This window comes from Pseudocercospora fijiensis, assembly GCF_000340215.1.
Source record: "Pseudocercospora fijiensis CIRAD86 unplaced genomic scaffold MYCFIscaffold_8, whole genome shotgun sequence".
In the NCBI taxonomy this organism is placed as follows: Eukaryota; Fungi; Ascomycota; class Dothideomycetes; order Mycosphaerellales; family Mycosphaerellaceae; genus Pseudocercospora; species Pseudocercospora fijiensis.
Genome location: NW_006921539.1, coordinates 1413580 through 1426694, shown reverse-complemented (window position 1 = coordinate 1426694; position 13115 = coordinate 1413580). Strand labels below are relative to the sequence as shown.

At 51.7% G+C, this 13115-nt stretch overlaps 7 protein-coding genes across 7 annotated transcripts; 4 read left to right on the top strand and 3 right to left on the bottom strand.

Annotated features, from left to right (window-relative positions):
* Window positions 1–44: 44 nt before the first annotated feature.
* On the top strand, window positions 45–1435 carry MYCFIDRAFT_216407 (uncharacterized protein; the record flags this gene model as incomplete). The annotated part of the gene is made up of 1 exon (XM_007931874.1): window positions 45–1435. The coding sequence occupies one exon, from the start codon at window positions 45–47 to the stop codon at window positions 1326–1328; it is 1284 nt and encodes a 427-aa protein (XP_007930065.1). The 3' UTR covers window positions 1329–1435.
* MYCFIDRAFT_212194 (uncharacterized protein) lies at window positions 970–3462 on the bottom strand. The gene is made up of 3 exons (XM_007931873.1): window positions 3148–3462; window positions 1986–3037; window positions 970–1925 (listed from the first exon to the last, which is right to left on the bottom strand). The coding sequence occupies exons 1-3, from the start codon at window positions 3195–3197 to the stop codon at window positions 1864–1866; spliced, it is 1164 nt and encodes a 387-aa protein (XP_007930064.1). The 5' UTR covers window positions 3198–3462; the 3' UTR covers window positions 970–1863.
* A 296-nt stretch (window positions 3463–3758) lies between these two features.
* Window positions 3759–6377, top strand: MYCFIDRAFT_204777 (uncharacterized protein; the record flags this gene model as incomplete). The annotated part of the gene is made up of 2 exons (XM_007931872.1): window positions 3759–3826; window positions 4887–6377. 2 exons carry the CDS (start codon window positions 3759–3761, stop codon window positions 6292–6294), a joined length of 1476 nt encoding a protein of 491 aa, XP_007930063.1. The 3' UTR covers window positions 6295–6377.
* On the bottom strand, window positions 4911–7563 carry MYCFIDRAFT_70716 (uncharacterized protein). The gene is made up of 3 exons (XM_007931606.1): window positions 7192–7563; window positions 6501–7123; window positions 4911–6440 (listed from the first exon to the last, which is right to left on the bottom strand). The coding sequence occupies exons 1-3, from the start codon at window positions 7524–7526 to the stop codon at window positions 6352–6354; spliced, it is 1047 nt and encodes a 348-aa protein (XP_007929797.1). The 5' UTR covers window positions 7527–7563; the 3' UTR covers window positions 4911–6351.
* Window positions 7564–8753: 1190 nt separating this feature from the next.
* On the top strand, window positions 8754–10308 carry MYCFIDRAFT_50841 (uncharacterized protein; the record flags this gene model as incomplete). Its single annotated transcript, XM_007931524.1, has 4 exons — window positions 8754–9513; window positions 9569–9708; window positions 9760–9964; window positions 10018–10308. Coding segments are annotated over exons 1-4 (825 nt in total), but the record flags the coding sequence as incomplete, so codon positions are not given.
* A 28-nt stretch (window positions 10309–10336) lies between these two features.
* On the top strand, window positions 10337–10977 carry MYCFIDRAFT_204775 (uncharacterized protein). The gene has a single exon (XM_007931871.1). It carries the CDS (start codon window positions 10420–10422, stop codon window positions 10906–10908), a length of 489 nt encoding a protein of 162 aa, XP_007930062.1. The 5' UTR covers window positions 10337–10419; the 3' UTR covers window positions 10909–10977.
* A 15-nt stretch (window positions 10978–10992) lies between these two features.
* Window positions 10993–12633, bottom strand: MYCFIDRAFT_183690 (uncharacterized protein). The gene is made up of 3 exons (XM_007931870.1): window positions 12280–12633; window positions 11411–12172; window positions 10993–11343 (listed from the first exon to the last, which is right to left on the bottom strand). Exons 1-3 carry the CDS (start codon window positions 12581–12583, stop codon window positions 11102–11104), a joined length of 1308 nt encoding a protein of 435 aa, XP_007930061.1. The 5' UTR covers window positions 12584–12633; the 3' UTR covers window positions 10993–11101.
* Window positions 12634–13115: the final 482 nt, after the last annotated feature.

The window sequence follows — 13115 nt, the reverse complement described above, 5'->3', positions numbered from 1 at the left end:
AGCTCCCAAGAATCTTGAGAGCAACACCAAGCGATCTGGCAAACATGACTACAGAAGGACCACACAAGCTCGCTCAGCTTCCAGGCTACGACACCGCGCCAGATGTGTACGAAACAGGCGATGTCACGGACGGCGATACGACAACAAGCACGCAGCAGACACACTCGCAAGTGCCGTCTGAAGCCTCAGACACCTCTGAAGAGGAAGACGACACCGACAGCTATGGTGTGAGCAGGAGACGATTGTATCCCGAGCGGGCAAGGAGTCGCTTTGGGGAGCAAAGTCGCCGTCTCGTCACCAAAGGCACAGACATCAGCGATCGCGTAGACGGAAAGCGCAAAGGCTATAGAACGCGGAGTCGGCCGCGAGATGTTGATGAAGACGAGACTCTTGAAGCAAGAATCGCACGATTGAGGAAGGAGATTGAAGAATGTAAAGCAGAAGCTGAGGCGGAAAAGCAGGAAGCAGCAGAGGGCGAGGATGATGATGAAGAGGAGGAGGAAGGAGATGGAGATATGCTCGATGATTGCGAGACGCTCAGCAGACTCCTAGCAGGAATCGACGTGCCCTCCACAAAACGCAAAGGTCACCGTAGAAGAGGCAGCATTTTTCACGATGCACCGACGACAGCACCTCCAGCAACAGCAGGAGCAGATCAAGAAGACATCACCGACGAACAGACCTTGAACAAAGTCTCTACCTTCGACTCCCGTCTCGCAGCTCTAGAATCCTCATTAGGAATCTCCGCTCTCGACAGCCTCACCGAAACGCCAACAACACCCATCCTCCCCAGCCTCACCCTCCTCGACCACCAACTCGCAACCCTAACTTCCGCAACAAACCTCAGCTCCCTCGAACACCTCTCCAGTAGAATTCAAAAATTGAAACTCGAAGCCCAAACGCTTGCTTATCTCCAAAAACAATCCGCAAACGGAAAACCTTCTTCCTCTCACGCGGAAGAAGACGAAGATGATGATGAAGAAGAAGAAGCACCTACACTCCTCACAGCCGAAGACATGGCACGTTTACAGTCTCTTTACACTCTGATTCCTACTCTTCGAGCCCTTTCGCCGACGATTCCTGCTCTGATGACACGGTTGAGGAGTTTACGGACGTTGCATACCACGGCGGCCAATGCGAGCGCAGATTTGGAGAGTTTGGAGCATAGACAAGCGGAGATGGAGCAGGAGTTGAAAATGTGGAGGGAAGGGTTGGAGAAAGTTGAGGAAGCTGTGAAGAATGCTGATGAGGCGAATGGGAGGAATGGAAGTACTGTGAAGGGCTGGGTTGATGATTTGGAGAAGAGGGTCAAGGCACTGGGGAGATGAAGGAAAGATAAGAGGTATGAAGAAGGGGATGAGATTGCTGGATCGGATGTTGAGGATGTCGTTGTTCACTCGGGTATCACATTCGATCAAAATTATCCTGTATGCCTATGCCAATGTCTCTTCTGGCCTGCTATGCGGCCTGCGTGTACGCTTTCCCCGGGTAATGCTTGAACGCACGAGTATGGACTCATGCGGATGAAGCTTCCTCTCGTCCGTTTCACGACCATGCCTCATACGAGACATGCCATGCAGCGCCATCCAAATGGCCCGGGAATAGGTCTTATTCCCATGGCAGACTGTATTCTGCTTACCATCAGCCTTCAGGGAAGGTGTTTGCGAGCGCAGCCCGATGTCGGCATCGCAGGCTCAGACTTTCGACAAGGGCCAGGATACTGTGCTATTGCCGGCTGGCGTCTGGTTGTCGCAGTTGCACCGGGTCCAGAGAGCTTCCTCCGGAGAGCTTGGTGGTGTTTGATGCACTTCCAGGTTTGCTCACTTCTGTTTAAGGATTTCTGACGATGAGTCAGCTTCGTGCTTAGTAGAGTCCGGTGTCGGTTTGCGCGGAAATGGAGTTGAAGAGGAAGAGACTTTGCGCACCTGCCGTGCGTGCCTAGTCAGTCGCTGTTTCCTCAACAGCAGCGCTTGGTTTCAACTCACCTGTAAGGAATTCCTCAAAACTCAATGTGATATATCCATCGCGATCGGTATCGTACTTTTTGAATACGTCCGTCATCCTCTTCAGACTGATGCAAGCCTGCACGAAGAGATCAAACGAGAGCACCCTTTCTCTTTCTCCATCATCGCCTCTTCCACGACTCCGCTGCCGTGCGTAGGTTGTGAAGAGCAGCTGCACGAACTGCGGGCTCAGCCTGTATCCAAATGCTACCAGCGCATCCTCAAACTCTCTCAGGCTAATGTTTCCACTCCTGTCGACGTCGAATCTGTCGAACAGTGCTCTCCATGCTGCTAAGAAGCCCCACAGTCCACAGAACTCATCGAAATTGATTGTACCGCTGCGATCGGTGTCAAACATTCGGATCATCATTTTCACCGTGTGTGAGTCAAAAGCTGTGTAGTCACCATTCACCAGTGCGCGTTGGAGTTCTGCTTCAGTGAGCTGACCAGAGCGGTCCTTGTCGACTTGAAGGAAGAGCGGCCACAGGGCGTCGCGATCGTTGCCGTCACGAGGCGGTGGAGGGGCGACAGTCGGAGCTCGTTGATGTTCTGGGATTGGAGGTCGATTGTGGTATGCTTGCGGGGCTGGCCCTTGCCCGTAGTTTGCTGGTGGAGGAGGCGAAGTCAAGCCACCATAGCTGCTACCGCGAGGAGGAGCGCCGTGGCTTGGCGCTTGGTTGTAGCCTTGCTGTCCATATGCTCCCTGTTGGCCTTGGGCTGGGCCTCCATAGCGTGGAGACTGTGGGTTCTGGCTGTACTGATCATAACGTGGACTGTTCCCTCTTGCATAGTCATTGTAGGCTCCCTGATTCTGCGGCGGCGGTGGAGGATTCGAAGAGCCATATGCACCAGGCGGCTGAGGGTTCTGATATGCGCTCGCGGGACTTTGTCGGCCGTAGGTATCGTTGTGCGAGGGTCGGAGATTTTGCACATTTTGGGGAGGCGGAGGTACAGGCTTGTTATAGTTGGCGCTGGAGTTGCTGCGATTGTCTCGATTGCCCATCATGGCGGCTGCTTGCTCGGGCTCGGCGTGTCTGTTCCAGTGGACATGCTTGTCAGCGTGATGCGCCATGAGAGGCATTTCACTAAACATTCTGGGGGAAAGGTGTCTCAAGGCGGGCAGGAGCAGAGGAGGTATACGTACGCTGGCAGAGCATCTGGGTTGTAGCCGCCGCGATTGTAGGCGCCAGACATGACTGCGATTCCGATGCCACTTCCAGCACTCTTCTAGAAGGTCTTTCCGCGCGCCGAAGCTGACTTGGTGCTGAACTCATACAAAGCCGTTCACGCGACCTGGGATGCGCGATGTGTACGTCAGAGAACGATTTAGGGTTTGCGCGCGACCAGGTAGATGCCTCCAAGTGAGTGAAGTACTGCGGAGGCCTTCGATGGGAGGGGCAAACACGGCGGAGAAGCCTGAAAAGCCTGGAATATTCTCAGCAGTGAGCTGGTAAGCAAGAGTCAGAGGCGGCCTCTAGCAGGAAAGAAAGAAGTCGAGCAAACAAATGCTGCCTTTCGCCTTTCGCCTTTCGCCTTTCGCCTTTCGCCTTTCGCCTTTCGCCTTTCGCCTTTCGCCTTTCGCCTTTCGCCTTTCGCCTTTCGCCTTTCGCCTTTCTCCAACTCAACATCCACATCCACCCACCTTGGCCTTGGCGCTATGACGCTGACCTTGGACACGGGCGGAAAAGGTTCGGGTATTCTTGGCCGGCTCTCCTTATTCGCCATCTTCTACAGTACCTGCAGCCCGCACGACATATGTCTTCCCTTCCCGTCAGTTCAGCTCGACATGGCAATATGACCAAGTCTTGGTATCTCGTCAGAGCGTGACTCACAACACCCTGCCATCGGGCTTGCTCCTTTCCAGCCTGAGAAGCAAGAAGAACCTCTTCATCTGACTTCCAGCATGTGCCCCATCCCATCCGTGGCGCAGTTGTGGCTTTGAATGTGGACTTGGTCACTGAGAGCGACGAGTCTTCATACGCCGAATGACATCTCAACAAGTTCGGAGACGTTCCGGTCGTTGAGCATTCCAAGGAAGATTCATCTCGAGGCGCATACATAGGGTAGAATAGATGTAAGCGACGATAAGAGCGGACATTGCAAAGATGCTGAACAGAAACAACACACCCGACCAATCAGCAGAGATTGACGACCCCAGCCTTTCCAAACGGCACATCATTGCAATAAGGCTGCACTAGCGCGACAAACGTGCTAATGCTTACTCCGAGGCTGGAATGCAGCTGAATCATTATTATTGCAACACGCGTGAGTCCCAGGAAGAAGCATTGGGTACGACCTGCAATTCGAACAGACTAAGTGGAGCAGGATGATACAGGGAGCAAGATCGACACCTATCCCTTTCTCCCAAAGTCGGAATCGCCCAATAAGCTGTTCAGTGCTCACGCGACAACACATATCATAGCGGTCCACTCGCCGCCTGACCATGGCATTTGACTACAGGTCATCCCATGGTTTGCCTTTCCTGCCGTGGTTACTTATCATCTTCTCACAATATATCAAAGCAACCCATGGTTGACATCACGTTGTCAACGCCACCAAGCTCTTGGTGCCGAAGACTTTGCCAACGCACTTGACGAATGTCAGCTGCACGGTTAACAAACAACAAAATGCCAGTCTTTCCCGGATGTGCTTCAGGTGTAGAAGAAGCTTCTTCTCTCTACACTACTGCCCACAGAAGATCTAAGAGCATGCAGTATGTGGAGGACCCCATGATGCAATGGCTACTGTACGCGTTATGCTAACCGACCGTCTTGGCGAAAGGACGATGCAATCCGAGGAAAACGTTCTACTTCTAGGGAAAACCCTTCGAGATGTCGTGCACAAGACTTACACACGCACTCGGCCGGCCGAAATCCTCTCCAGACTCTTCTCCACATCTCAACCTACCACATCGAACCAAGCTGCATCTCCAACCAAAACCTCTCGAACTGCCTCGTTTGACGGACTTCGAGGCTTGGCCTGCTTGATCGTTTTCAACTTCCATTTCCTTTATCCATATACTCAGACGACAATCCACGGGTATGCCGTTGAACTCGAACATGGAGCCTCAAGATATTTGCACCAACTACCGATCTTATGTCTCATTGTCCGTGGCCGGGCCATGGTAACCCTCTTCTTTGCAATATCCGGATACGTCCTGAGCCATGGCTTTCTGGCAGCGACACGAACCGACCGACTTGATCACGGAGTCGCGCGATTAGCCTCTCTGGCTCTGCGACGTTGGATGAGATTATATCTGCCCGCATCGATCAGCATGCTGATGGTCATGTGCGCGGCGTACTTTGGAGCGTTTGAGAAAGGACGAAAATTGAACAATACGAAATTGATGAAGGGAGTGTGGGAGCAACATCCACCCATCTTCAAAACTTTCGGGGCTCAGGTGTGGAATTTTGGGAAAATGTGGTGGGGCTGGCAAACTCCTTTCAAGACGACGATTTTCTACAATCCTTACGACCCTCATACGTGGACCATTCCCGTGGAATTTCGGAGTTCGATGGTCCTCTTCATGCTACTACTCGCTTCTATGCGCCTCAGGCAGCGATGGCGACTGGGGTTCATCACCTTCGTCACCCTTTACATGTTCGCTGCGAGACGATGGGATGTCGCGACATTTACTGGAGGGGCTTTGGTTGCCGATCTTCATCTATGTCATACGATTAAGAACACAACACTACTAGAAGAGAAGGAATCGCTGTTGCCCACCGAAGACCATCCCGCCTCGATCCCGGAGCCACCTCCAAAGGCCAGGAGATACGCATTGATGGCTTGGAGATATTTTCCACTCGTGGTAGCATTCTACGTGCTCTCTTTCCCGGACGAACAGGGCAAGAAGACTCCTGGCTTCATTTTCCTTCACAACCTCATCAAGTTGCTTTATAACGACACTTTCAAATTCTGGCACTCTGCAGCAGCCATAGTCGTCCTCTGGTGTGTACCCCGGCTTTCACCCATCAAAGCATTCCTCGGCTCTTCAATACCTCAATACCTCGGGAAGATCTCTTACGGCCTGTATCTGGTTCACGGACCATTGCTACATTCCATCGGCTTTGCTCTGCAGCCAAAAATCTGGGAACTTACAGGCTTCGGGTCGAAATCAGGATACTGTGGCGGACTGATGCTCGGATGGATATGCATGCTAACAATATCCATTGGCGGAGGACATCTCTTTTGGAAGTATATCGACATGCCACTGGTAAGATTTGCAAAGTACGTGGAACAAACGGCATCGGCATCGACGCCTCAACAACGGAGACGGACGATTCTCGAATAGCGGATCTGCTTTGTACAGAACAACAGCATTATGTACAACGACGACCAATGAATACAACTAGAACTCAATATTGACTTTGAGAGATCGTGTCTCCGCAGCTCGACTGAAAACATCATACGCTTCTTCAATCTGGCTCCACTTGAAATCTGCCATTCCACATCAGCAATGTAATGCAATCAATCGATGAAACGAAAATGAAAACTCACCATGCGTAACCATATCCCCAGCATTGCCCAACTTCCCATTCGCATACAAATTCAACAACGTCGGAATCGTATGCGCACTCACAAGCGCCATACTAATCGTCGTACTCCTCGACCACAACCTATCAATATGCAAATCCACTTTCGTTCCATGAACGCCAATGTTCGCAATATGTCCTCCCAACCCCACAAGTTCCTCACACATATTGAAAGTCGCGGGGATTCCCACCGCCTCGCACACGACGTCGAAGCCATCCCCTTCACCCATGTGTTCGGCCGCGAGGGCACGGACGTTGGAGTTTCCTTTGACGTTATAGGTGTGAGTGGCGCCCATTTTCTTGGCGACTTCGAGGCGGTAGTCGTCCATGTCGAAGAAGACGAGTTTGGAGGGGGCGTAGAGTTGGGCTGTTAGGCCTGCTGCTAGTCCTACGGGGCCGGCACCGACAATGGCGACGCTACAGCCCGGTGTCACTTTCCCACGCAGAACGCCGACTTCGAGACCTGTTGGGAGGATGTCGCTGAAGACTAGCAGACTTCGCTCGTCGACTCCTTCGGGGACTAGGTAGAGAGATGTGTCTGCGTAGCGGATGTTGACGTATTCGGCTTGCGTGCCATCGTGAGTATGGCTGGGATCAATGTCAGTGGGATAGGTATGTACGTAGCAAACTCGGGCTATCGATCATCTCTAACTGACCCGAGAATCCAGCCTCCTTTTCGGCACGAGTCTGCCATGCTTCTCTTGCAGAAGGTGCATGTGCCGCAACATGTAATGCATCGGATGATTACGCGATCACCTTTCTTGAAATTCTTGACTTCGTTTCCGGTCTCTTCGATGATTCCGATTCCCTCGTGGCCTAGCGTGCGTCCTGGCTCGACAGTCGGCACATCGCCTTTCAAGATGTGAAGATCCGAACCGCAAATGGTGGTTCGGACGAGCTTGACAAGTGCTTCATGTCCATCCTTTACTTTTGGGATGTCCTTTTCCACGACTTTCCATTTTCCGACTCCGTCATAAGTGAGAGCTTTCATTTTCGATGATGATTTTGTGGTTTGATGAAGAAGGACAGTTTGACAAGCAATGGGGGGAGAAGAATGAGCCACCTTAGCTGTGGAGATAGCTGCTCTGTGTATCACGCGATGCGAATGCGGTACCGCACGACTCCTCACTTTGTTCCAGCAGTTCGGTGCATCGGAAATTGAGGCTTTGGTCTCCGTACTACAGCTGTGATCTTTTGGCCGCGCCTCCAGATTCAGCCCAGCTATATGCGTAGCCATGTGCTCAAGACACGGCGGGAATTCGGATTCCTTCCCTCTATGCCTTGGACTGGAGCGTGTCGTCGATTGGTAAACTGGATATCAGGCCATTGCACCAAGCATTTCGAGAATCGGCATAATGGCAGGCTCACTCATGCCAGCTCCTTCTGAACGACAAGAATGAGATGCCCCGCAATGTCCACGCTGGGATGTCGATGTCGAAGGTCAATGCAGAAGAGGTGTCGTCGTTCCTCTTATTTGATCGCTAGCCATTGGGGTCGGAGGGGTCGAGAGGACCTGCATCATATCACGCACAGCGCAGTTGATTGCTTACGTGACACTGCATTGTCTAGCGGTTGAATTGGCTTCGTTGATTGCCTATATTCTGTCCATTCTATAGACTAAAAACAGGGTGAAAATTCTTCATATGCCAAGAAGTCATGTAACAGTCATGTGACTGAGCTGATGCATCTTGGGCAGCAACACTCGGAGTATCTAGGTCCGTCTCCGGGGATTGGCTGTCATGTGACTCGTGAGATGCCGCAGTAGTGTGCGCACTCATGGCAGCCAGGCAGATACAATGGTCTGATGTATCATCTTTTCTGCCAGATGTCTTGGTCAATGAAGCACAGCTGAAGATTCTGTCCCAGCGAGCGAGCATGCAGGCTGTCTTACGTTGCTCAATAGTTCTTCCTTGCTGTCTACTCGTCGAAGGCAGATCTGCTGTAGCCTGTACGATAATAATAATATTCGCGCAAGTCCGTCCACCATACGTTGAAACGATCAGGAGACGTTGACACTGCTGTCGATGTGCCGAAAGCGCCAAGAAAAAGGTTGGGCGGGCCGAGACCTGAATATAGTATATAGTTCGGACTCGCAGTTCTCCTTCCCTCTCGCCACCAAGTCAATAATCACTCCATCACTGTAAGATATTTCCCATTGTCAATCGGTAGGGAAGGAGATGGTTCAAGCAACGCCCGCGCGTGTATACATACTTGGTCCCTCACAAGGCGCTGACAAAAGATATCAAAGAGCACGCAAGACGTTCCGTTCATTTTTCGTCGCTCCTGCTTGAAAGAGCTGTGAAACCTATCATATACCATCAACCAAGGATGTTCTATGGCTTCAGCGGGAACCCCGGGACTGAATCCGTCGGCCTTTGCCACCGAGATGGAACCTTATCACGAGTTCTACACCTACATACACATTCAGCACCGACTCACCGGGCACCGTCAGTTCGTCATCAGTTGCTGCCCGGTGCCCTTGTTGACATGCACCGATCAACAATCATCGACAACCAGCGAAGATCCTCCGCACAGCCTACTGGGATATCTACAAGGTACCACCCCAGCTCCACGCGTTGTGTCTTGCTGTACCGGAGTATTACCACCCTCAGTCCAAATGCCAATGGCGATGGACTTGAGGCTAACAATGACCCACTACCTTCCCCTCAGGCCCGCACCCAGAAATGTGTTACTGTAGTATTGGCAGGCTGCTGAAAATCGGTTGGTTTTCTTGTCTCTACATCACCTTGCATTGTTGAGGCTCTCTCAATCGCTGCTATCTGCATGGAATGGGCAGCACGCAAGTCTATCATAAGCCTGCATTCCTGCGAGAAGTCTGGGCGCTTTTTGGAGTCGGAGTCGGCATCATTCTGGCACGATTCGCCGTCAGGCTGCGCACGGCGGGATGGAGAAAGTTCGCTGGAGACGACTACATGTCTATTGTCGTACTGGCCTGCTACACGGCCGATGCAATAACAGTGAGTGTCTGACACTTCTGCTCTCGCTGGTCTCGAGCTCTGATAGGTCTTGCAGGTTACCATCACTTACCTCGAGGGCTCTAACGTTGACTACACGCCTGAGCAGATCAGTAGACTTACCGAGGATCAGGTCGACAGAGTCGTCTACGGTTCCAAGATGGAGTTGTTTGCATGGTATACATACGCTACCCTGATGTGAGTCGCATTAGAGGGATTTGCAGGTCTTCCCACTCTGATAATGCTCAGCTGGAGTTTAAAAGCTTGTATGCTTTTCTTTTTCAACCGAATCACATTCGGGCTGTCGGAGCAAATCTTCGTCAAGATTCTTGGTGTCGCATGCGCAGTCACCTATATCGCCGTCTTCTTGACGATAACTCTCTCTTGCTATCCCATACATCGCAATTGGCAAGTCCGTCCATTACCTCCCTCCAGGTGTATGTTCAGAGCTCAAGTAAGAGGTTCAATGAAGAAGACACTTAGTAACCTACGCTGATCAGGAACCAGAACTTCTACGTCTGTACGATTCTGAACGTCTTGACCGATGCGGCACTGCTTTGTATCGCCATTCCCATGCTGTGTAGGCTCAGAATATCCATTCGGAAGAAGCTCACAGTTGGAATTCTGTTATCATCAGGCATCTTTGTGATTACAGCAGCAATCGTCCGGATATGCAAGACACTGGACGTCAATCCGTCTGCACTTGCGATCAATAGCTGGGGCGTAAGGGAGACTATTGCAGCTATCGCAGCAGTAAACGCACCAATCCTGAAACCACTATTCCAGCGAAAATTCTGGTCACGGAACTTGAGCATGTCGTCTTCGTCCTCGGGGCCGGAATCAGCACAGTCTGGATCACGCGGCAGGACTTCTTCAAGTCGTGCCACCAGTAAGACACTGTCTTTGCGGATGGCATCTTGGCGGACATCACTATGGAGACCTGAAGCTATCGAAATGATCCACTTCTCGGGACTCGGAAGCAAGATCAAAGTCACAGAGCCACTACCAGCCTTGACATCGCCCACTGAGACGCATGAAGAATACGACAGCGACACGATTCCAGAGACAATACGATATCCCAGCCGCAGCACATATGTAGATTCCGATGACTCGGATTCGAGCCAAGATGGCATTTATCAATCAACGCCAATCGTTGATAATCGGGGTAATCGGGATGAGGCTGATGTCGAGAGAGGACTAACGGAGCCTTGGCCACTCGCAGAAACGAGGAACAGCGTGCCACCGCCGAGCCCGCCCGAGCCTGCATTGAGGCAGTGGGACAGAGAACGACCGCATAGACCATGGTCAAGGCATGCGAGTGATGTAAGCGTCTCTCCTGCAATACGCCGTGGCAGCACCACCATTCGACGAAACACCGCGCCTGGAATGGGATCGTGACACATCAGGAACGCGTTTGTAAGATTTCAAAAGAGTCATCGCAATGGAAAGATACCCGTGGATGAAAAGGAAATGCTTCATGATAAAGAACCATAATTGAATTTTCCATGCCATCATACATAAGCTATACATGGACTAAGGTATACACAGACAATCTGCCACGCATAAGATGCCGCAGGGCCAAACTTGGCGCCTAGGCTCGAGTCTTCTGGATGTGGTCAATGGCCTCAAGAACGTATCCGACAAAGACCTTGGGATTCTCAGTCGCTGGGAAGTGTCCCAGACCCTTCATGGCCTGATGCTTGCCGCCGGGGATCTTATCGCAAGTGGCTTGGCTCATTGCGGGTGTATTAGACCAATCGTATTCACCGGTAAGCATGTATACCGGACATGCCTTGGTATCGATGGTCTTCATGCGATCACGTCCATCCCAACCTGTCAAAAGAAAGATGTTAGTCGATCTTTCGGGGGGAGAAAATTTGAGAATTCCGTTCCATCTTACCTCCGAAGTAGAAGTCCAAGTCTCCGTGGAAGATTCCATAGGCTTGGGCAGAGTACAGGTGCCAGATGAGCTGGCGATTCTTGAAGGGTGCGGTGGGCGACATCATGCCGTAGATCCACTCGGGGTTGTAGAGCGCCTGGTTGACGAACGGACTCTGGTCATTCCACTGGCGATCCATGTTGAGGTAGTCAGCGCCCTGGAGAGGAATGGTACCACAGCATCCAACTTCCTTGTATCGCACCGCGCATGCCAGAGAGATCTGGCCAGCCATCGACGCACCGCAGACGATTGGCCTGTTGAGGTTCAGCTTCTTGATGACAGCGGCGATGCATCCGACATAGATATCCTCAGTGTTGGTGTGCAATCCTGGGAGGTAGTTCTCGTATGGGAACGATCGGCCATGGGCTGGCAGATCAAAAGCAAACATGCGGCACTTCTTCCTCATCCGCTCATCGTTCAGGACACCATGATACTGTCGACTATCGCTTCCGGCAGTGTGGAGGAAGACAATGTCTTGGTCGCCGTCACCAGCAGAGTCGTAGAAGATCTTGCATTTGCCATAGCTTGGGACATTGACATAGACATATCGTCCAACAATATGGTCCACATCAGTCTCAGGCTCGGTATCGGCTGGAGTTTCGCCGGAATGCGCATCGTGGATGAGTTCCAAGACTCGACGCCAGATGTGGGTCCAGCGTGAGAAGGAAATCTCATCTCCTTCGATTGCGATACCTTCCTGCTTGATGTTCATGCCGAACATGCCTTGGATCTCGTTAGCGGGCATCCTCGCAATGACTCGCTTGATGGCTGATGGTTATAAGGAACATGAGCGGTACTGCTCATGACTTCAATGAGTGATGCATTCTTACCCCAGAAGCTCTGATATGGCATCACCGGTGTCTGCTTCATGAACTCTTGCCATTGTTCTGGTAGAGCGGAGATGACGAATTCGCAACCTTGCGTGGTGCCGCTGCCGATTTCGACCTTGCCTTTGGCGACGGTGACCACAATGGCATCGTTGCCACCAGCGGCCTTGATACCGAAACGTGCCGGCTCAGTGATGGCATTGGAGTTGGTGAAAGCTCTGATCTGGCCATCTGAGCCCGCAGCCTTGTTGGCCTTGGGCAGAGCGGCTGAAAGAGCCTGAGGGAGGTTCGCCCACGCGTGTGCCATATTGTTGTTAGTATTACTGTCAGTGGTAGTCTTTTGTCGCTTGTTCCGTGTTCTAGGCATGGGGAAATCAGCAGGATCAAGCAGCAATATATATCTGTACCACCGAGGTGATGGAGCTTGAACGTGTGTCCAATAAAGGAAAAAACAATAAAGCAATCCTTTGGATGGAGGGGAGACGTATACGCATCCCCCGTCCATTCATTCATCGCTGATCCTGATGCTCATCAGGCATTGTTCGTCGTCCTCATTCGCCATACAGCCGTGTGGGACAAGCTGTGCGCTGCCTGCCCTCATGGAAACAATGCTGTAAAGGTCAATTGTGGGGTCAAATTGCGGGGATTGCGTTTTGTTATGGCGAGGAGTTGTGGTAGACGGCCAACAGCTCGTAAGCCACTTGGTTACTTCCCCGAGCCCCAGCTAGCTGCCCGAGCCCTAGTAGATTAAGACCTAGCACTAATATGGAATCGCCTTGTCGTCGATTACGTGCTGTTTCTACCTGTTTTTAGATATAGCTATTCTTAGTTAGTATTAT